Here is a 20,820-nt window from a genome sequence, read left to right on the forward strand (position 1 = left end):
TAGGGAGGATGTAGTAGACAGTAGAAAGTATTGAGGCAGGGTGGATAGGGAGGATGTAGTAGACGTTAGAAAGTAAGGAGGCAGGGTAGATAGGGAGGATGTAGTAGACAGTAGAAAGTATTGAGGCAGGGTGGATAGGGAGGATGTAGTAGACAGTAGAAAGTAATGAGGCAGGGTGGATAGGGAGGAAGTATAGGCTATGAATAAGCATTTGAATCAACATTTCTCCTACAGCTTATCTTTTTATGTTTACCGTTCAGGTGAACGAGGTTAGACCTCAAAACGACCTCTGATTCTGCCATCATGACCCTTTATTGACAATACCAGGGGACCTGTATGTGCATAGATACTGGAAAGGGATTGTTTATTTGGTTTCCTCTGAGCTCAAATCAGAGTTCATTCATCATATGCACATGATGCAGCATGGTGCAGGCGGTACAATGGAATGCTTACTTGTGAGCTCTGATCTGAACAATATAAAACTTAGAAATAGTAACAATAGGCAATAAGTAGGTAAAAAATTGCACAAATACAAATACTATATCATTTAAAAAAGTTGCTAATAACACAGAAACATACTATAAAATCAACACAAGAAATATACTGAAAATATACATAAATATACCTTGAAGTTAACACAAGAATATACTGGAAAATATACAGAAACATACTATGTTCAATAGAAATATTGTGATGGTTATTTACATGTAATAAAGTGAATAAAGGGACATAAACTGCCAGATTAAACATACTGTGAAGTCAACACAAGAAATATACTGTGACGATTATTTACATGGAATTAAGTGACTAAAGCTGCCAGTTGACTCCTTACTATAAGAGGACAGGTTTTCCAGCACCCTGTCCTGGCCCGGCCCTGCAGTGGATCTTGGCAGTAGGGGATGCTTTTACCCTGTAAGGCCAGGGGAGAGGCACACTCTGGTGAAAGGGAAGGGAGCCCAGTGCCAGGGTAAGACTCTTTGGAATGTGGGGTGATGTTCAGTGATGCAGGCTCTCATTCTGACACCCGGCTGGTAAACTGCCCTTAAAGGACCAGTGTAGTAAAATACCTGATTATACTGTGTTTTATATATATTCCCACGCTATGAGGTTGGAAGGATACTTTGAAATTGTGAAATTTATCATAATGCCCTTTTAGTGTAAGAGCTGTTTGGAAAATGCCAGAAATATTTAGGTGGAATGGAGTTTTGGCCTTCCATGGTGCCATTACCAATAAGAAAGAGTTCCCGAAACTCTCTGCCAATAACAGCTGATTTTCAGTTTCCCCCTCCCCACTCAGACCAAGACAGTCCTAACAAAATTCTTGATTGAGAAATTGTCCTGTGCTAAGAAGCGATTTGTATTGATATTTGACCATTTTAATTGGGGGAAACAATCACATTAAGGTACTTACTGTATTGTTACCCAGAAATGATTTTATATTGAGATTAAAACGGCTGCATTACACCTATAACTGCCCTTAACTGCTCTGTGTAGTTACAGTGACGTATGCTGAGGTTTAGTATCGCAGAGTATACGCACATGTCACAAATATGTCACAGTAGGAAAGACCAAAACAGTTGGCTTAGCCATGCTTGGCTGTCACGTTAAAACAACCCCATTCACCTTTCGGACGTGTGTTGCAGTAGTTTATTATGATTGAATGATTTACTGGAGGACCTGTCTGCATTTACTTTTACACATTCTAGTCAGACAGCTCAATACACACTGAGGCCGCATATGATGAATTCTACTGCAATGTGCCAACCTGGGTTTGACCTTAGCACCTTCTGGACAGGAGCCCAGTCCCACAGCTTGTGTTCATGGTCAGTGCGAAGGGTATTGCTCATCATGGATTTCCGGTATAATCCACCTGTGAAAACTCTAAATGCATATGTCAATGTCACAACCATATCAACCCAATGACGGCTGACCATGAATTGTTTTCCCAACCTTGCAGTTGTGATGGATTCCTTTAGGAATACTTCGCTATCACCTTTGGATGACATTCTCTATGTTTTTCGGTGCTCTTTCGTGCACCTCTGATCTCGTCTTTCGTGCACCTCTGATCTCGTCTTTCGTGCACCTCTGATCTCGTCTTTGGCTCGGGCCGGTCCCAGAGTCGTGACTGCTGCTTCTTCCCACTTCAATTTATGGTTATCCTCCCTTTGAAGTTATTCTTAGGTCAATAGATACATCTGCAGTTACTGTACATCCCTGGCTCGGTTTGTAGTTCTGGAGGGAAGAGTCGATCCAGCCACCGCGGGAGCTTTATCAACTCCGGCTGGGAATCCCAGAAATCCAGTAGTTTTCCTCCACCAAGAAAAAACCCACATGGAAATGTTTCCGGGGGAAGACCGTAGCGAATCATAAAAGGTGGAATGCCATGGCCATCAATTTGGTTGTTTTCTGCCAGTTTAGTGTGAAGAATGAGCGCCCTCATTCTGGCAGTTTGTATAGCACTTCTGTCAGTGAAGTCCGTGGCTAGGATATCACGGCATGAGGAGCCCGTCCTTTCACAAAAGTGATGGGCTCGGGGACGGGGTGTTTGTGTTTGATTAGGACCAGATGGGCTTGAGGTCTTCAGCTGAGTGAGGGAGTGAGTAAGCGCCGGGGCCTCGCGGCCGATGAGCAAAGGCGAGGGAACAGGAAGACCCAGGATTGTCCTTGCCCCCGAACGCTGGGGATTTCCTGCCGTGGCAGAGCAGGATGGCTCTTTGAATCATTGTGTTGCCCGCTCGTCTGTCGACATTCACACCCCTCTTACAAGTAGGTCGTCACCCGACTCCGCGTTTAAAGTGGACTTCTTGAAACATTATTCTTAATGTGTGTGTTTATAACAGGAACCCCGGCGAAAGGGATGTTTCACATACCTTCACTATGAGATTCAATTCTCTGGCGCAAATAGGATTCTTTCAATCTGCTTGACAAATATTGGAAGCATGTTTTATCTTCCAGAGCACCGGAGGGCCTCGCCACGGTCTTGACTTTAGGAGGTCAGTAGTCAGATGAGACACATATATGTAACAGAGGCTGTTACCACAAGGCACCCTATTCCCTATGGGTCCTGGTCAAAAGTAGTGCACTACATTGGGACAGGGTGTCATTTGGGACGCAGCCAGATGGTATAAGAATAAAAGTTTCCCATGACACTCCCGTGTTTTTGATGTTTCAGTTGGGTGGGTCTCTGTAGAACACGTCAAAGGTTGAGTGGGGAGTAGGAATCTGTGACTCCTGAACCATGGTGCGTGGGCGTGTATGTGCACAATTTACTATACTTGTGAGTACCAAAGGTCCTTAAAAAAATTGTAAACCAACAAAAATTCAGATAAGTGAGGACGTTTTGTCGGTCCTCACTTGTAAAAAGGCTACTTTAGGCTTAGGGGTTAGGGTTAGAATTAGGGTTAAGTTTAGGTTTAGGGGTTAGTGGTTATGATTTGTTTTGAGGTTAGGTTTAAGGTTAGGATATGACTTTGAATGGGAATCAATTGTTGGTCCCCAAAAAGTCCTCACAAGTATAGTGAGACGTGTGTGTGTGTGTGTGTGTACGTATGCATGTGTGATAGAACATGTCTGTGCTCTTTGGTTTGGGTGATGTGTGTTGGTCCTTTGGTCCAATATCTCTGTGTATGCAGGTTCAGCTTTGTGGATCTACTGCATGTTCAGCTTTGTGGATCTACTGCATGTTTCAGCTTTGTGGATCTACTGCATGTTTCAGCTTTGTGTACCTACTGCCCATTTCAGCTTTGTGTACTTACTGCCCGTTTCAGCTTTGTGTACCTACTGCATGTTTCAGCTTTGTGTACTTACTGCATGTTTCAGCTTTGTCTACCTACTGCCCATTTCAGCTTTGTATACCTACTGCATGTTTCAGCTTTGTGTACTTACTGCATGTTTCAGCTTTGTGTACCTACTGCCTGTTTCAGCTTTGTGTACTTACTGCATGTTTGTGTGAGTGTGTGTTTTCTTTTCCGTGTTATCCGATGTGTTCCTGAGAGATAGCGTTCACGCCTCTGCTGTGGACAGGGCCAGGTGCGTGACTATCTGTCTCCCGGGGGATGTTTAGACAGAGGGGCTCCCTCCACTCCTCTCTCCACCAGCCTGCCATGTTTTGTTTTCACAGTGAAAGGCCAGCCCCATCTTGACGTCAGGGCTGTCTCTCAAATGGCAACCTATTCCCTATATAGTGCACTACTTTTGACCAGATCCCTATGGGCCCCCATGTTAAAAGTTGTGCTCAGTGTAAGGAATATGGTTCCATTTGGGATGCACGCCAGGTGTTTCATCTGACCAGGCACCCCTCCCTCTCACCAGGCAGGCTACAGGGGTTCCAGAGTGGCCTGGAACAGATCATAAACACATGGATAATGATGGGGATGATCAGAAGTCTTATTGACTCCCTATCTAGAACAGAAAGAGAATTATCTTCTTCACTTGCTTTGGCAATGTTGGCATATGTTTCCCATGCCAATAAAGCCCTTGAGAGTCCCTCAGAGCGTTCACAGTCAGCCCACTGACACCCCTATCAGACCACAGCAAAATCACAGTCTACTTGAACAGAGCAATACTCAATCATGAGGCATCAAAGCCAAAGGAACTGAGTAACATTAAGAAATGCTATAGATGGAAGGAATGCAGTTTGGAAACCTACCAAAAAACAATTAGGCACCAACAAATTCAATCCCTTTTAGACAATTTCCTGGGTAAAATGTTCCACTGTAATAGTGAAGGTGTAAACTTGGAGTAGAAAATCTTAACAGTATATTTGACCTCTCAGCTTCCCTATCAAATCTAAAAATCTCAAATAGAAAACCGAAGAAAATGAACAACAATGACAAATGGTTTGATGAAGAATGCAAAAATCTAAGAAAGAAATTGAGAAACCTGTCCAACCAAAAACATAGAGACCCGCAAAAACATATACATGATCAAATACAAATCTTAGAATCAACTATTAAAGACTACCAGAACCCACTGGATTCTCCAATTACCTTGAATGAGTTACAGGACAAAATAAAGACCCTCCAACCCAAAAAGGCATGTGGTGTTGATGGCATCCTCAATGAAATGATCAAATATACAGACAACAAATTTTGGCTATACTAAAACTCTTTAACATCATCCTTAGCTCTGGCCTCTTCCCCAATATTTGGAACCAAGGACTGATCACCCCAATCCACAAAGGTGGAGACAAATTTGACCCCAATAACTACCGTGGAATATGCGTCAACAGTAACCTTGGGAAAATCCTCTGCATTATCATTAACAGCAGACTCATACATGTCCTCAATGAAAACAATGTACTGAGCAAATGTCAAATTGGCTTTTTACCAAATTACCGTACAACAGACCATGTATTCACCCTGCAAACCCTAATTGACAACCAAACAAACAAAGGCAAAGTCTTCTCATGCTTTGTTGATTTCAAAAGGCTTTCGACTCAATTTGGCATGAGGGTCTGCTATACAAATTGATAGAAAGTGGTGTTGTGGATAAAACATACGACATTATAAAATCCATGTACACAAACAACAAGTGTGCGGTTAAAATTGGCAAAAATGCAGCTTAAGCCCCACCCTCTTCAACATATATATCAATGAATTGGTGCGGACACTAGAAAAGTCTGCAGCACCTGGCCTCACCCTACTAGAATCCGAAGTCAAATGTCTACTGTTTGCTGATGATCTGGTGCTTCTGTCACCAACCAAGGAGGGCCTACAGCAGCACCTAGATCTTCTGCACAGATTCTGTCAGACCTGGGCCCTGACAGACCTGGGCCCTGACAGACCTGGGCTCTGACAGTAAATCTCAGTAAGACCAAAATAATGGTGTTCCAAAAAAGATCCCGTCGCCAGGACCACAAATACAAATTCCATCTAGACACTTTTGCTCTAGAGCACACAAAAAAACGATACATACCTTGGCCTAAACATCAGGTAACTTCCACAAAGCTGTGAACGATCTGAGAGACAAGGCAAGAAGGGCATTCTATGCCATCAAAAGGAACATAAAATTCAACATACCAATTAGGATCTGGCTAAAAATAGTTGAATCAGTCATAGAGCCCATTGCCCTTTATGGTTGTGAGGTCTGGGGTCCGCTCATCAACCAAGACTTCACAAAATGGGAGAAACACCAAATTGAGACTGCATGCAGAATTCTGCAAAAATATCCTCTGTGTACAACACCAAATAATGCATGCAGAGCAGAATTAGGCCAATACCCACTAATTTGTAATGTCTTTATTGTTTTGAAACCTTTGTATGTGTAATGTTTACAGTACATTTTGAGAGAGAGAGAGAGAGAGAGAGAGAGAGAGAGAGAGAGAGAGAGAGAGAGAGAGAGAGAGAGAGAGAGAGAGAGAGAGAGAGAGAGAGAGAGAGAGAGAGAGAGAGAGAGAGAGAGAGAGAGAGAGAGAGAGAGAGAGAGAGAGAGAGAGAGAGAGAGAGAGAGAGAGAGAGAGAGAGAGAGAGAGAGAGAGAGAGAGAGAGAGAGAGAGAGAGAGAGAGAGAGAGAGAGAGAGATTGATTGATTGATTGATTGATTGATTGATTGATTACTGGGACCTGTAAGACTGGAGCTCGTGTTGCGCTTGGAGCAGTGTTGCGCTGTACTGGGAGCTGCCTGTGGCTGCCGTTGGTTTGCCAGCCCATCTAATGACACACTGCTGCTCTCGGACCAGGAAGTGAGAAGGAGGATGGATACGGTGAGAAAAGAAGGGCCTCCCTCGCTCCCATTTCCTCTGCAGGGCTGTGGCTTTGTGGCCTACCTCTCCCCCCACTACCACTAGTACCTCCTCAACCCCATCTCCCCCCAGTCCCTTGAGCTCCCCCCTCCAAACACCCTCCTGCCGGAATGCTCTCAATCTCCGCCACCAGATATTCCACTGTGGCTTTGGTGGTCACCTAGAATGGTGAGCTTTACTGAGCACACAGACAGGAGTATTAGTAGAAGCTGTACATTTGTGCCTTGCCAGGTCCTTTTGACTATCTTCCAGAATAAAAGGTGGCCTTTCCCCTCCTATTGCCATAAGAAGTGAGGATGGACTGGATGTGTTTCAGCCAAACAGTAGATGATGGCTCTGCGACCTGGCTGGATGACCTCAAGGAGACATTTCTTCATGTCCTGTCACAGATAAAGGGGACATAACCATCACCTATCGTCAAACTCATCTCCACTATCGATCACTCGTAACTATTGTTCGCATGTTGGTTTTCATCACGTCCCATCTCCGCTGTCTTTCCACCATGACACAGTTGGTCCCCATGCTATTTTGAGAGGTGTGGGTGTGGTTGGACTCTCATAGCCGAGCTTTAAGCACTGACCTGCTCAACTCACTGCAGATGGAGGTGAACAGGAGACTGGTTTGACAGTGTTGACTTTGGAACCCGCTCTGCGGTTCAAGGCGAAACTTTCAGCACCATATTACTGTTTTGGGACCTTGCAAGTGCAGGTAGCAGAAGCACTCTTTATTCAGTGAAGCTTTTGTGGTGTACGGTAATTAACTTGGCAAACAGGCGGAAACAGGCAGGTGAGAAATGTGCCTTAAATTGCAGAGATTTCGTCAGAACCCTTTGGCTAAGCACACGTGGAACAGTCTCATGACAACGGATGGTTTCCCAACAGTTATAGGCCAGTCTTGTGAGGTTGGACTCCTTCCAAGTCCTGTACAACTAGACAGCTCAGCAGTCAGGGGGCTAGAAACTGTGGAGTTGGAGTTGAAGTCACGCCATTCATTCACATAATATCCTCTTTTTTTAGTCTTGTCATGACAGCGCCGGCTTGATTGAAAACATGTGACCGTGAATGATGTTGTTTCTACAAACCAATGCCCTTATTAGGGTGGTTGTCCATCAGAGGCACTGCTTCAATACTTACCCTGCCAGTGATTGGGAAGCTTAGTGCCGGTTTGCATAGTCAGACATCTTCGTTTGTGATGGGCGGCCCAACCTGCCATGCATATTTTGGAATTCAGTGGACCCAATATCAGCTGTTCTTCGTTGGATAATGGTTTGAGTGGAACAGAGAAACGGAGGATTGGTTTGACTACTAGCTACTAGCTACAATGCTTTTTATTTACTTAACCCTTAATTTACCATGTAAGTTGACTGAGAACATATTCTTATTTACAGCAACAACCTGGGGAATAGTTACAGGGGAGAGGAGGGGGGATGAATGAGCCAATTAGAAGTTGGGGATGATTAGGTGGCCATGATGGTATGAGGCGCAGATGGGGAATTTAGCCAGGACACCGGGGTTCACCCTTACTCTTATGATAACTGCCATGGGATCTTTAGTGACCATAGAGAGTCAGGACATCCGTTTCACGTCCCATACGAAAGACGGCACCCTACACAGGACAATGTCCCCTATCACTGCCCTGGGGCATTTGCATATTTATTTATTTTAGACCAGAGGAGAGTTCCTCCTAATGGCCTTCTGATACCACTTCCAGTAAGATCTGGTCTCTCATCCAGGGAATGACAAGGACCAACCCTGCTTGGATTCAGATGTAAGCCAGTAGTGGGATGCAGGGTGGTATGCTGCTTAGTGTACATTGAGCCAGTTCAATCTGCAGGACAAGCCTGCTCAGTTCTCTTCTTCAGTTCTCGTCTTCAATTGGATGATGCAGTGTTCAAATGTTCCGGTTTGGTGTGACGTGGTAATCCTCCCTACTCTCACACATCCCAGCCCCTAAACCGAACCAGATGTAGGCTTTCCATATTAATCTTTCACTCCCTTTTACGTCTCACACCACACTAGGAGCCGTTAAAAACCACACTTACATGTCACATTTTGTCCAGTTAATAAACTCCAAATGCATTCAGGGTTGCCCGTTTCTCACCACTAGCTGTTGAAAAGCTAGGTCGAGAGAGGCGTTTAGCCAGCAGGAAAGTACATGGCATTTAGTGATCAATGACTCCATTTCCTTCACCACTAGACTAAATGAAAAATATCCCTCCTTTTCTCTTTTCTTGACAGAGAAAACAGAGTTGCCACTTTTCTGTTCAATTCCTCTGGATGTTCTGATTATTTGTTTGACAGGAATTAGCAAGGAGGTCGTTTTTTCTGCCACAACCGTCCGCCTGGCTGTCAGAGAAGCAGTTTTCCCCCCACTGAGGCACTTTCAGATGCTGCACAAACCACAACTCCCAAACACTGGTGTCAGTCCTCTGCTCACTGCCTGTCTTTCCAAAGCCATATTCTGGAGCAGGGGGGAGAGAGGGAGAGAGACGGAAAAGAGTGAAATGCAGAGATTTCTTAATAACCTAGAACTCTTTCCGCCATGAAAAATAGTCCCAGGAACCAGACAAACTGCTTCAGTGTGAGGGATTATGTACTGGATAACTCTCCAAACTGCTTCAGTGTGAGGGATTATGTACTGGATAACTCTCCAAACTGCTTCAGTGTGAGGGATTATGTACTGGATAACTCTCCAAACTGCTTCAGTGTGAGGGATTATGTACTGGATAACTCTCCAAACTGCTTCAGTGTGAGGGATTATGTACTGGATAACTCTCCAAACTGCTTCAGTGTGAGGGATTATGTACTGGATAACTCTCCAAACTGCTTCAGTGTGAGGGATTATGTACTGGATAACTCTCCAAACTGCTTCAGTGTGAGGGATTATGTACTGGATAACTCTCCAAACTGCTTCAGTGTGAGGGATTATGTACTGGATAACTCTCCAAACTGCTTCAGTGTGAGGGATTATGTACTGGATAACTCTCCAAACTGCTTCAGTGTGAGGGATTATGTACTGGATAACTCTCCAAACTGCTTCAGTGTGAGGGATTATGTACTGGATAACTCTCCAAACTGCTTCAGTGTGAGGGATTATGTACTGGATAACTCTCCAAACTGCTTCAGTGTGAGGGATTATGTACTGGATAACTCTCCAAACTGCTTCAGTGTGAGGGATTATGTACTGGATAACTCTCCAAACTTTATTTTTTTTATTTAACTTTGACTATTTCTTTCATCAAAGAGGAGGGCTGCCCCAGATGCAGGCAGCCAGTGAGAGGTGTCTATTTCTAGGGATCAGCGCTCGGCTACGGAGAGAGCTGTTTTGACAGTTGGAGCTGGGGAGTAACGTGCTGCTGAGGAATGCTGCTCAGAGAGAGAGAGAGAGAGAGAGAGGGAGGGAGGGAGAGAGAGAGAGAGAGAGAGAGGGAGGGAGGGAGGGAGAGAGAGAGAGACATGCACTTAACCAGGTCTATAATCACTGGTGGAGTGGCGGTTACCTTCCAGAGGAGTTTACGCCCCCGAGGACTGTTTGGTTTTGTAGTTCTGACAGAAATGGAGAGGGAGGAGTGGTTGAGCTCTGACAGAGAGGAGGAGGGGGAGCAAGAGAAAGGGGGAGTGAACCGGTGGCGGAGAAACCTTCTCAGTTTCTGTAAATCCCACATGCTGTAGGCTACAGAATGACTGCGGCTGCTCTCCCACTCCAGACTTCTCTCTGAGAGGCAGCCCTCTCTTTATTTTGTCTTCTCCTTCCCCTCTTTTTCTCTGCCAGACGTCAGGAGGTTACACAGGGCTCTTATTTGGCCTCTCTTGTGTGGGAAACTGAGGGAAACGACTCCTCTCGCTGTTTTTTCAACCTCTTCCTCCTGTCTGCTTTTGAACTCTCTCTCTCTGGATGTGACGGACCATGCCGGTGGTAGGAGTAGCCTCCAAGCTCAGACAACCCTCAGTGGGCTCCAAGCCGGTCCACAGCGCTCTCCCCATCCCCAACCCGGGCAGAACCGCTGCCACACGGGGGTACATGGCCAGGACCCCAGAGCTGAGGGGGTCAGAATCCCCCCTGCTCTCTTCCTGTCAGCTGTCACTCAAGTCAGAGTACCAGGAGAGGAGGACACAGCAGAAACAACAGGGACGGAGCAAGGAGACAGAGGAGAGTAAGATCTGCAAGGTCAGTGACAGTGTGTTGTTACTGGGGGACATGCTGTCACACTGTGGCTCCTTCTCCCTTCAAACTCTACTCTCTAAATGATTTCTGTCTGCATGTCTGTCTGTGCAGGGGGAATTGATTAGCTCTACAGGTGGCTGTGCTGGCTGGCCAAGTCTGAGTGAGCTACCTAACAGAGGCAGACTTGTTGGATTCTCTTTAGACTGTTCTGTTTCTGTGTGACTAGATGACTCATTTAGAAATCAATGTGGTCTTGGTTCAGCAAGTTATAGCAGGTGCCATGCTCTCTATATACTATTGGGTGGAGGTCTGCTTGCAGCACTTAGCAAACTTCAAAAAGTAGATGTCAAACCTCCTTAACTATACTCAATCCTCCTTAACTATGCCCAATCCTCCTTAACTATACCCAATCCTCCTTAACTATGCCCAATCCTCCTTAACTATACCCAATCCTCCTTAACAATACCCAAACCTCCTTAACTATGCCCAATCCTCCTTAACTATGCCCAATCCTCCTTAACTATGCCAAATCCTCCTTAACTATGCCCAATCCTCCTTAACTATACCCAATCCTCCTTAACTATGCCCAATCCTCCTTAACTATACCCAATCCTCCTTAACAATACCCAAACCTCCTTAACTATGCCCAATCCTCCTTAACTATGCCCAATCCTCCTTAACTATGCCAAATCCTCCTTAACTATACCCAATCCTCCTTAACTATACCCAATCCTCCTTAACTATACCCAATCCTCCTTAACTATACCCAATCAGGAAATAGCTGTTTTTTATGTGGTATTTTCTCATAGACTACATGGAATTGTGACATAAATACTTTAAATGCCTCTAAATAATTTCAGCACCATTTTATTTCTCTTTTGTGTCCTTCCATTGCTTTGCGCTGTGATGCAGTCTCAAACTCTGTCAGTTGACTCGCAAATCTGTCATTAAGTGGGGCAACGTGTCACAGAACCAGAGTGCCGACATTCATGTGAGCGCGCCGCATTGTCGTGTTGCGCTCAGTCTATTAAGATCCCTATCTGTGAAATGAACCGTGCTGGCTGTTTTATAGGAGGAAAAAGCTATGCATAGTAATCACTGCTACCTGAGAAGCCCCTCTGAAGCTGACATGCCCTGAATACAAACACCCCCTCTCCTCTCAGCGTTCCCCTCGTGTGGAGTACCGTTTCAGATGGCTAGCTGGCGTTTCCCCCCTCTGAGCGCTACTAAAGCCCATTCTCAGGCCCAGACGTATTAAAAAGGCGTGGTAAGAATGGCTAGCGAATGATAGACATGAACGGATCGCCTTAAGTGCTTTCCCATACTAAAGTCAGCCGGTGCCAAGTTCTTTGGGAGTGTTTTAGAATGTTGGAAATTGGACTCATGACAAGTGGAGAAGGCGGGGTCCGTCTCGGAAAGGAAGCGAAAGGATTTCAAATATCCCCGCCAAATAGTTTTGGTAGTGCATGCTCGCCCTACATCTTCGACCTGTCAAAATACCAACAGACTTTCCTGTTTTCCTGGTCACTCTGGCCAAGTCTCCTTGTTTACTGCTGGGGCTTCTGGGAACACTCTGGGAGCCTTTTCTTTTTTGTCTTCAAGTTCTTAACTGACTCAGGGGCCGCTTTTCTCCTGGAAATATGTGCTGACATCAAAGAGCTGAGCAGCTGAGCGCTGCCTCCTGGATCCTTGTAGCGTGTCCGTGACTGAGTGGAAAGCGCATGCAGGGCCAGAGCAAGGGGAAGTGTGTTTTATCATTAACCCGGTGCTGAACCGGTAACTCTGTTAAATGCACTCCATAAACCATCGGTTTCTATGCACGCTGTTGAAAGGGTTCTGCATCCTCCCTTTTGGTGTCACAACCCTTGAGTGAACAACCCCTGAGTGAACAACAACACACTTGACTTATTTCACTTTTCTCTAGTGGGAGGAGCTGGGAAAAGCTGGATGTTGCTGGGAAGAGCTGGGAGGTGCTTGGGGGTGCTGGGAGGTACTGGGAGGTGCTGGGAGGTGCTGGGAGGAGCTGGGAGGTGCTGGGAGGAGCTGGGATGTGACGTAGTGTAGTGCAATTTGTTTTGGAGCGGAGGGTCGGGGCTAAAACATAATTCTACTAATTTGTAAACTGCTCATTGACCAGAACTAAGCCCCAAAATAGATTTGATTTGAAAATAACAATATGATCATAGCTTGATAACATTGAGACACGTTCACATCTCTTTTTATTAGTGGGAATACTTGGTGAACAGATTTCCTAAATTAAACAAATTTTTCCTGGTAAATTTTTGGGACTATCAGCATAAACAATGGGGGGGGGGGGGTAATCCTCCCCTGTCGGAGAAGTAGAGATAGGGTACATGTTGTCATTACTCCTCAGTGTGACAGTAGTAGAGATAGGGTACTTGTTGTCATTACTCCTCAGTGTGACAGTAGTAGAGATAGGGTACATGTTGTCATTACTCCTCAGTGTGACAATAGTAGAGATAGGGTACATGTTGTCATTACTCCTCAGTGTGACAGTAGTAGAGATAGGGTACATGTTGTCATTACTCCTCAGTGTGACAGTAGTAGAGATAGGGTACATGTTGTCATTACTCCTCAGTGTGACAGTAGTAGAGATAGGGTACATGTTGTCATTACTCCTCAGTGTGACAATAGTAGAGATAGGGTACATGTTGTCATTACTCCTCAGTGTGACGGTAGTAGAGATAGGGTACATGTTGTCATTACTCCTCACAGTGACTGACAGTAGTAGAGATAGGGTACATGTTGTCATTACTCCTCAGTGTGACAGTAGTAGAGATAGGGTACATGTTGTCATTACTCCTCAGTGTGACAGTAGTAGAGATAGGGTACATGTTGTCATTACTCCTCAGTGTGACAGTAGTAGAGCTAGGGTACATGTTGTCATTACTCCTCCACAGTGACTGACACAGCTTGTTCTGTGTGGAGTGGCTGAAAGGAAGGATTCAGGGTGATCAAACAGAAGTGTGCGTGTGTGTGTATACCCTCGCTGCATAATGCATGCTTGTGTGGACTTGTTTGTCCTTGGTTAAGCACTGGGCTGGCCGCTCTCCTTGTTTAGTGTTTACCAGACTGTGTTGTTATTCCTAACTGAGAGAAAGTTTGAAGGGAATCTCATGACACAAACACACACTGCTTCAGAGCCTGTAATGTGTTGGAGACCATTAATCATGATTGGGAATAAAAGGAGGGATTCCACATGACAAGTGGTTAATGTTAACTGGTTTCAAACTAATTATGAGCTAAACATATCCAATGCTTCTGTTTGAAAATGACAAATAACTGTGGTTTGTAGGGTGTGTTTAGAATATCAATGCTTTAGGGCATCAATAATATTGAGGGCTGAATTGTGTGTGTGTGTGTGTGTGTGTGTGTGTGTGTGTGTGTGTGAATGTGTGTGTGCATTTGTACATTTGTGTGTGCCTGCTTTTGCACATGTCGGCGTTCTATCTATACGATTGTACGTGTTGGCATTCTTAAGAGGCCTCCTTCCTTCGGTGGTCTTGCATAACACCTGCATTCTTCCCCGGGATCTCAGTTAATCCATCCAAGGCTGACCTGTCAAGAGATCCTCCTCCCTGTGATTGAGATGAGATCCAGGACACACACACACAGTCACACACACATACACTGTAGTACTCACTGACATACCTTGTCAGTCACTGTAGAATGAAGAGGTACTGGAGGTGAATGGGGTTGTAATGAAGTGCCACGGCTCTGCTGATGGGATCTGTGGCTCGGAGCCTTGGCAGATACCCAGCTACAGTGGTGAGGGAGGCGTTGTCCCAAATGGAACCCTATTTCTTATATAGTGTCCTACTTATGATTAAGGCCAATAGAGTTCTGGTTAAAAGTAGTGCACTATATAGGGAAAAGGGGGCAATTTGGAACGCAGACAGAGTGTGAGCAGCCCTTGAGCGTGAGCATCTTCGCACCTTTTACAATCATCGATTTCTCAACCTCCCACTAAGAGTTTGTTGTTGTTGTTGTCATTTGATTCAATCCGATGCCATAACGTCAAACAAAATAAACCCTCTTTGGGTTACAGCATGTGAAGAATGATTGACAGGTTAGACGTAGATCCCAGTTTGTCCTGCTAGTATGAATAACAGCAACATCTGCTCATTTCACACCTTTCCTGTGTCACTGCATCTGATTCCGTGATACCGCGGATGTCACATCCTCCCTAGGTCATCCCACTTACAAGCAGGAAAGAGCAATGGGAAATTGACATACATATTCTCCTGAAGGGAATCAATAGAATCGTGGGGTGCTGATGTGTTAGACTTTCCAGCTGAGACTCGAAATGGATGCCCTGCTGCTGATGTCTGAGCCGAGATTTATCATGGTTCTTTTTTGGTTGGCCGCCATGGTATGGTTTCTAGCCCTGGTGTCTGAGCTGAGATTTTTCATGGTTCTTTTTTGGTTGGCCACCATGTTATGGTTTCTATCCCTGTCTCTGTTTGAAGTGCATACCTGATTAGAAATGACTGGCAGGTTTAATCCATGTGGTGTTATCCTGCCTACGCATGTCTAATCAGTTATTACATCAAGGAAGGGAGAAAGGAAAGATGCAGTCATAAGGAATTCAAATATGGGCCCTTTCATGCTTCAAGGTACCAAGGTAAAGTTTTTGCCAGGCTGCAATCAGAGATTAGATCAGACACAGGCCAACTGTCTCTACTCTCACTCCTTCCCAATGGAAACACTGCACATGCACTTACTACAACCATTATAATAGATTTACTGTAGAACAATTCTCCACATGACTACTGCACCCAGTTTGTGTCTTAGAAACACACAAGACGCCTCAGGTCAGGTCATGAAACACAGGCTCTGTTGCCATGCTCTGTTCCCTTGGCTGCTATGGCAACCATACATAGCCGTGTAACCTTAGCGAGGGGATGTTGCCACTTCTGAATATGTGTATCAGTTTTTGTTTTCTGGAAGCGCAGACAACTGGCAAGATACACCCTGCCTGGCGCAAACGTCCTGTGGATCTTCTTCCACACATCCTGTTGTTTGTCTCTGATCTGACCTGCCAAAATGTCAGCAAGAAGAGATGAACCAGAGAGTGCGATTGCACATGGCCTTGTTTGCTGCAACGGCGCATCTCCTCCACCTCTCACTACGCCTAGGTGCTGATAAACCCCTGCAGGGGGGGGCCAGCAGGGAGAGGAGGAAAGTGGTGAGCTCAGGGATCCGTGTTAGGTCTCACTGGCTCTGGAGTTCGTGTGGGGAATGTAAACACCGCTCCTCTCCCCACTGGCTCAGATGCTGCCGAGGCAGCCGCCCTAGTCTGGTCTGCAGAGCTTGGGGTCCCTGCCAGCTCTTCCCGTCAGAGACAGAGGGAGGTGGGGAGGGAGGCCGAGCCCGGGGGTTGTGTCCTAGCCATGGGTGGTCTGATCTGGCTGCCTGGGCTCCTTATCTGGAAGAGAGGGAGAAGCCCCGGGGAAGTGGCGGTGTGTTGACCCCAGGCATGGAGCACAGGGCCCTGCTTCCCTTTTTACCACATATCCCCTGGGATAACAGGGATAGCTACACAGGACCTCTGGGATAACAGGGATAGCTACACAGGACCTCTGGGATAACTGGGATAGCTACACAGGACCTCTGGGATAACAGGGATAGCTACACAGGACCTCTGGGATAACAGGGATAGCTACACAGGACCTCTGGGATAACAGGGATAGCTACACAGGACCCTCTGGGATACAGGGATAGCTACACAGGACCTCTGGGATAACAGGGATAGCTACACAGGACCTCTGGGATAACAGGGATAGCTACACAGGAACTTGGGATAACAGGGATAGCTACACAGGACCTCTGGGATAACAGTGATAGCTACACAGGACCTCTGGGATAACAGGGATAGCTACACAGGACCTCTGGGATAACAGGGATAGCTACACAGGAACTCTGGGATAACAGGGATAGCTACACAGGACCTCTGGGATAACAGGCATAGTTACACAGGACCTCTGGGATAACAGGGATAGCTACACAGGACCTCTGGGATAACAGGGATAGCTACACAGGACCTCTGGGATAACCGGGATAGCTACACAGGACCTCTGGGATAACAGGGATAGCTACACAGGACCTCTGTGGACATTTCTCTGTATTCAAACACCAACGTTCCCACCCAGGCAAGAGACCCACCACAACCTGTTTCTCAACAAATGTTGACAAATGGAGAAATATGGTGATGGGCGGGCATGGACACACTAACCCCTGTTGATAAAGGGGTAACTACTACATTCCTGCCTCTTATTCCTCTGGTCTCTCTCTCTCTTTCTGTCTTCTCTCTCTCTGTCTCTCTCTGTCCCTCTCCCCTTCTCTCTGCCTGCCTGCCTGCCTGCCTGCCTGCCTGCCTGCCTGCCTGCCTGCCTGTCTGTCTGTCTGTCTGTCTGTCTGTCTGTCTGTCTGTCTGTCTGTCTGTCTGTCTGTCTGTCTCTCTCTCTGTCTATCTGTCTCTCTCTGTGTCTGTCTCTCCCTCTGTCTCTCTCTGTGTCTGTCTCTCTCTGTGTCTGTCTGTCTGTCTGTGTCTCTCTCTTTCTCTCTCTCGCTCTCTCTGTCTCTCGCTTTGTCTGTCACTCTACCTGTATGTCTCTCTCTCTCTCTCTCTCTCTCTCTCGCTCTCTCTCTCGCTCTCTCTCTGTCTCTCTCTTTGTCTGTCTCTCTACCTGTATGTCTATGTCTCTCTCCCTCTCTCTCTCTCTCTCTCTCTCTCTCTCTCTCACTCTCACTCTCCGTCAGTTTTTATTGGTATTCGTGCCGTGGGGAGTCAACTGCCGGCTCCTTGTGTAAAGCTTGGAGGGAGAACACACAGAGGGGATGGTGTTTATAGTACGGCCGCACCAGTTATAAATAACTTCTGTGGATCTCGAGTCAGTCTTTGTGTGAAACAGGAAGAATAATAGGTCTTTAAAAAAGGCCCGCCGGGTTAACGGTGAAGGATTTCAGACGCATCCTGTTTTTCCAGGGACGAGCTATTGAGACAAGGCTTGAGGTATATCGGGCTCTGTCGTATATTTTGGAGAGTAAATCGAAAAACAACATACTTAATGGATGCAGCATGCTCTCCATTGAAAAAGTATTGGCCTCACATTGGGCTGCATTTGACCCCGAACCTCGAGGCTACAGTAGTGACAAACAGCATAATGGGCACAAGTGGTCCTGTTACCTCTTAGAATGGTCCTGTTACCTCTTAAAATGGTCATGTTACCTCTTATAGTGATCCTGTTACCTTTTAGAATGGTCCTGTTACCTCTTATAGGGGTCCTACTACCTCTTATAGTGGTCCTACTACCTCTTATAGTGGTCCTGTTACCTCTTATAGTGGTCCTACTTCCTCTTATAGTGGTCCTGCTACCTCTTATAATGGTCCTGCTACCTCTTATAGGGGTCCTACTACCTCTTATAGTGGTCCTACTACCTCTTATAGTGGTCCTGTTACCTCTTATAATGGTCCTACTACCTCTTATAGTGGTCCTGTTACCTCTTATAGGGGTCCTGCTACCTCTTATAGGGGTCCTACTACCTCTTATAATGGTCCTGTTACCTCTTATAGTGATCCTGTTACCTTTTATAATGGTCCTGTTAACTATTATGGTGGTCCTGTTACCTATTATAGTGATCCTGTTACCTCGTATAGTAGTCCTACTACCTATTATAATGGTCATGTTACCTCTTATAGGTATCCTGTTATCTCTTATTGTGGGTATGTCACCTCTTATAATGGTCCTGGTACCTCTTATAGTGGGTATGTTACCTCATATGGTGATCCTGTTACCTCTTATAGTGACTCTGTTACCTCTTATGGTGGTCCTGTTACCTCTTATAATGATCCTGTTACCTCTTATAATGATCCTGTTACCTCTTATAGTGATCCTGTTACCTCTTATGGTGGTCTTGTTATCTCTTATGGTGACTCTGTTACCTCTTATAGGGATCCTGTTACCTCTTATAGGGATCTTGTTACCTCTTATAGTGGTCCTGTTACCTCTTATAGTGACTCTGTTACCTCTTATAGGGATCCTGTTACCTCTTATAGGGATCCTGTTACCTCTTATAGTCGTCCTGTTACCTCTTGTAGTGATCATGTTACCTCTTATAGTGGATATGTTACCTCTTATAGTGATCCTGTTACCTTTTATAATGGTCCTGTTACCTCTTATGGTGGTCCTGTTACCTCTTATAATGTTCCTGCTACCTCTTATAGGGGTCCTACTACCTCTTATAGTGGTCCTACTACCTCTTATAGTGGTCCTACTACCTCTTATAGTGGTCCTGTTACCTCTTATAGTGGTCCTACTACCTATTATAATGGTCATGTTACCTCTTATAGGGATCCTGTTATCTCTTATTGTGGGTATGTCACCTCTTATAATGGTCCTGGTACCTCTTATAGTGGGTATGTTACCTCATATAGTGATCCTGTTACCTCTTGTAGGGATACTGTTACCTCTTATAGTGGTCCTGTTACCTCTTATAGTGGTCCTGTTCCCTCTTATGGTGGTCCTGCTAGGTCTTATAGCCTTTTTCCTTGAATGTTTTTTCTGGGATCTCTTCATCCCTCTGTTATGTTCATGGCGTACTCACAGGGTACTAGAGATGATTGGATGCAGGACTGTCACCCATGCTGTAGCAGTACAGCCTCACAATCCCCTGCGTGAGAGGCCTCACAACCACACACACACACAGACATCAGGCAGCAGGTCCACACAACAGATCCACACAGTCCCTCTGGGCCTTCTGCTAGTTCAAAGGTATGGCTGTTAAATGATCTTAGAGAGGCAGGGCTCTCCAATGCCACTGGCTTGTTGTTTCACGCCATAAAAGAACAAAAGAAACAGGGACCAAAGCCATACTCAGGGTACAACACACACACACGCACGCATACACGCACGCACGCACGCACGCACGCACGCACGCACGCACGCACGCACGCACGCACGCACGCACACACACACACACACACACACACACACACACACACACACACACACACACACACACTCTTATGCTTGAACACACACACACACTCTTATGCTTGTACACACACACACACTCTTATGCTTGTACACACACAAGAACAGACACACATACACATTGTTGGTTAAGGGCTTGTAAGTAAGCATTTCACTTTAAGGTATGTGACAAATATAATTAGATTTGACACACGTAGGTCAAGTGCATCTTGTCTTTCACCTTTTCCTCGAACTCTCTCCGTTTGTCTCGTTAGCTGTTTTCAGTTCATCACCCTTGCTTCAGGTTCCCTCCTGTGTCCTTTATTATCTCTCTCTCTCAATCCCTTCTTTTCAAATCCCCTCCATTTTTTACTCTATCCTCTTGCTCTTTCTGCATCCCAAATGGTATCTCTATTCCATATGTTGTGGACTACTTTTACCCAGAGTCCTATGGGCGGCCTATGGTCCCTGGTCAGAAGTAGTCCACTATATAGGGAATAGGCTGGCATTTGGGATAAAGCCTCATTCTGGGTATCCCTCTCATTAGTCACTACCACATTCCTCCCCTTTCCATCCCTCCTGGAATCTCTCTGTACTCCATTCCTTTACGCTGCTCTCTCTCTACCCTCTCAGCCTTCTCCTTTCTCTCTCCCTATATCTCTCGGAAGATGTTTTGATGAGACAGACATGGGGGGGTTCAGTCCACACACCTGGCACTGAGACCACCACTGATTATCTCTACCACACACAGAGGTCACCCCATACCCCCTTCACTCCCCCCTCTCCCCTGTCCCGGCCTCTGTCTGGGCTTTGCACCGGGGAGGAACATCTGTGCAACCACAACACCGGCCTCATTAGCAATCAGCAGGGCCTAGGACAGCTAGCCGACAGCCCGCACACTGCTAATGTGAAACAGGG

The 20,820-nt window shown here is 45.8% G+C and overlaps 1 protein-coding gene across 8 annotated transcripts in view; it reads left to right on the forward strand.

Annotated features, from left to right (window-relative positions):
• The first annotated feature begins 10,393 nt into the window (after positions 1–10,393).
• nav3 (neuron navigator 3) overlaps positions 10,394–20,820 on the forward strand; it is a 244,596-nt gene continuing 234,169 nt past the window's right edge. For 6 of the 8 annotated variants that reach the window (XM_031815427.1, XM_031815428.1, XM_031815432.1 and 3 more), the window contains exon 1: positions 10,395–10,909. In XM_031815427.1, coding sequence (XP_031671287.1) covers positions 10,649–10,909 — 261 coding nt within the window. In that variant the 5' untranslated portion in view covers positions 10,395–10,648. Of the gene's footprint in view, positions 10,910–20,820 lie in introns of all 8 variants that reach the window. The other 2 variants (XM_031815430.1, XM_031815434.1) reach the window with 2 other exon arrangements.

The sequence above is a fragment of the Oncorhynchus kisutch genome, unplaced genomic scaffold (genome assembly GCF_002021735.2).
Source record: "Oncorhynchus kisutch isolate 150728-3 unplaced genomic scaffold, Okis_V2 Okis09a-Okis19a_hom, whole genome shotgun sequence".
NCBI classification, from domain to species: Eukaryota; Metazoa; Chordata; class Actinopteri; order Salmoniformes; family Salmonidae; genus Oncorhynchus; species Oncorhynchus kisutch.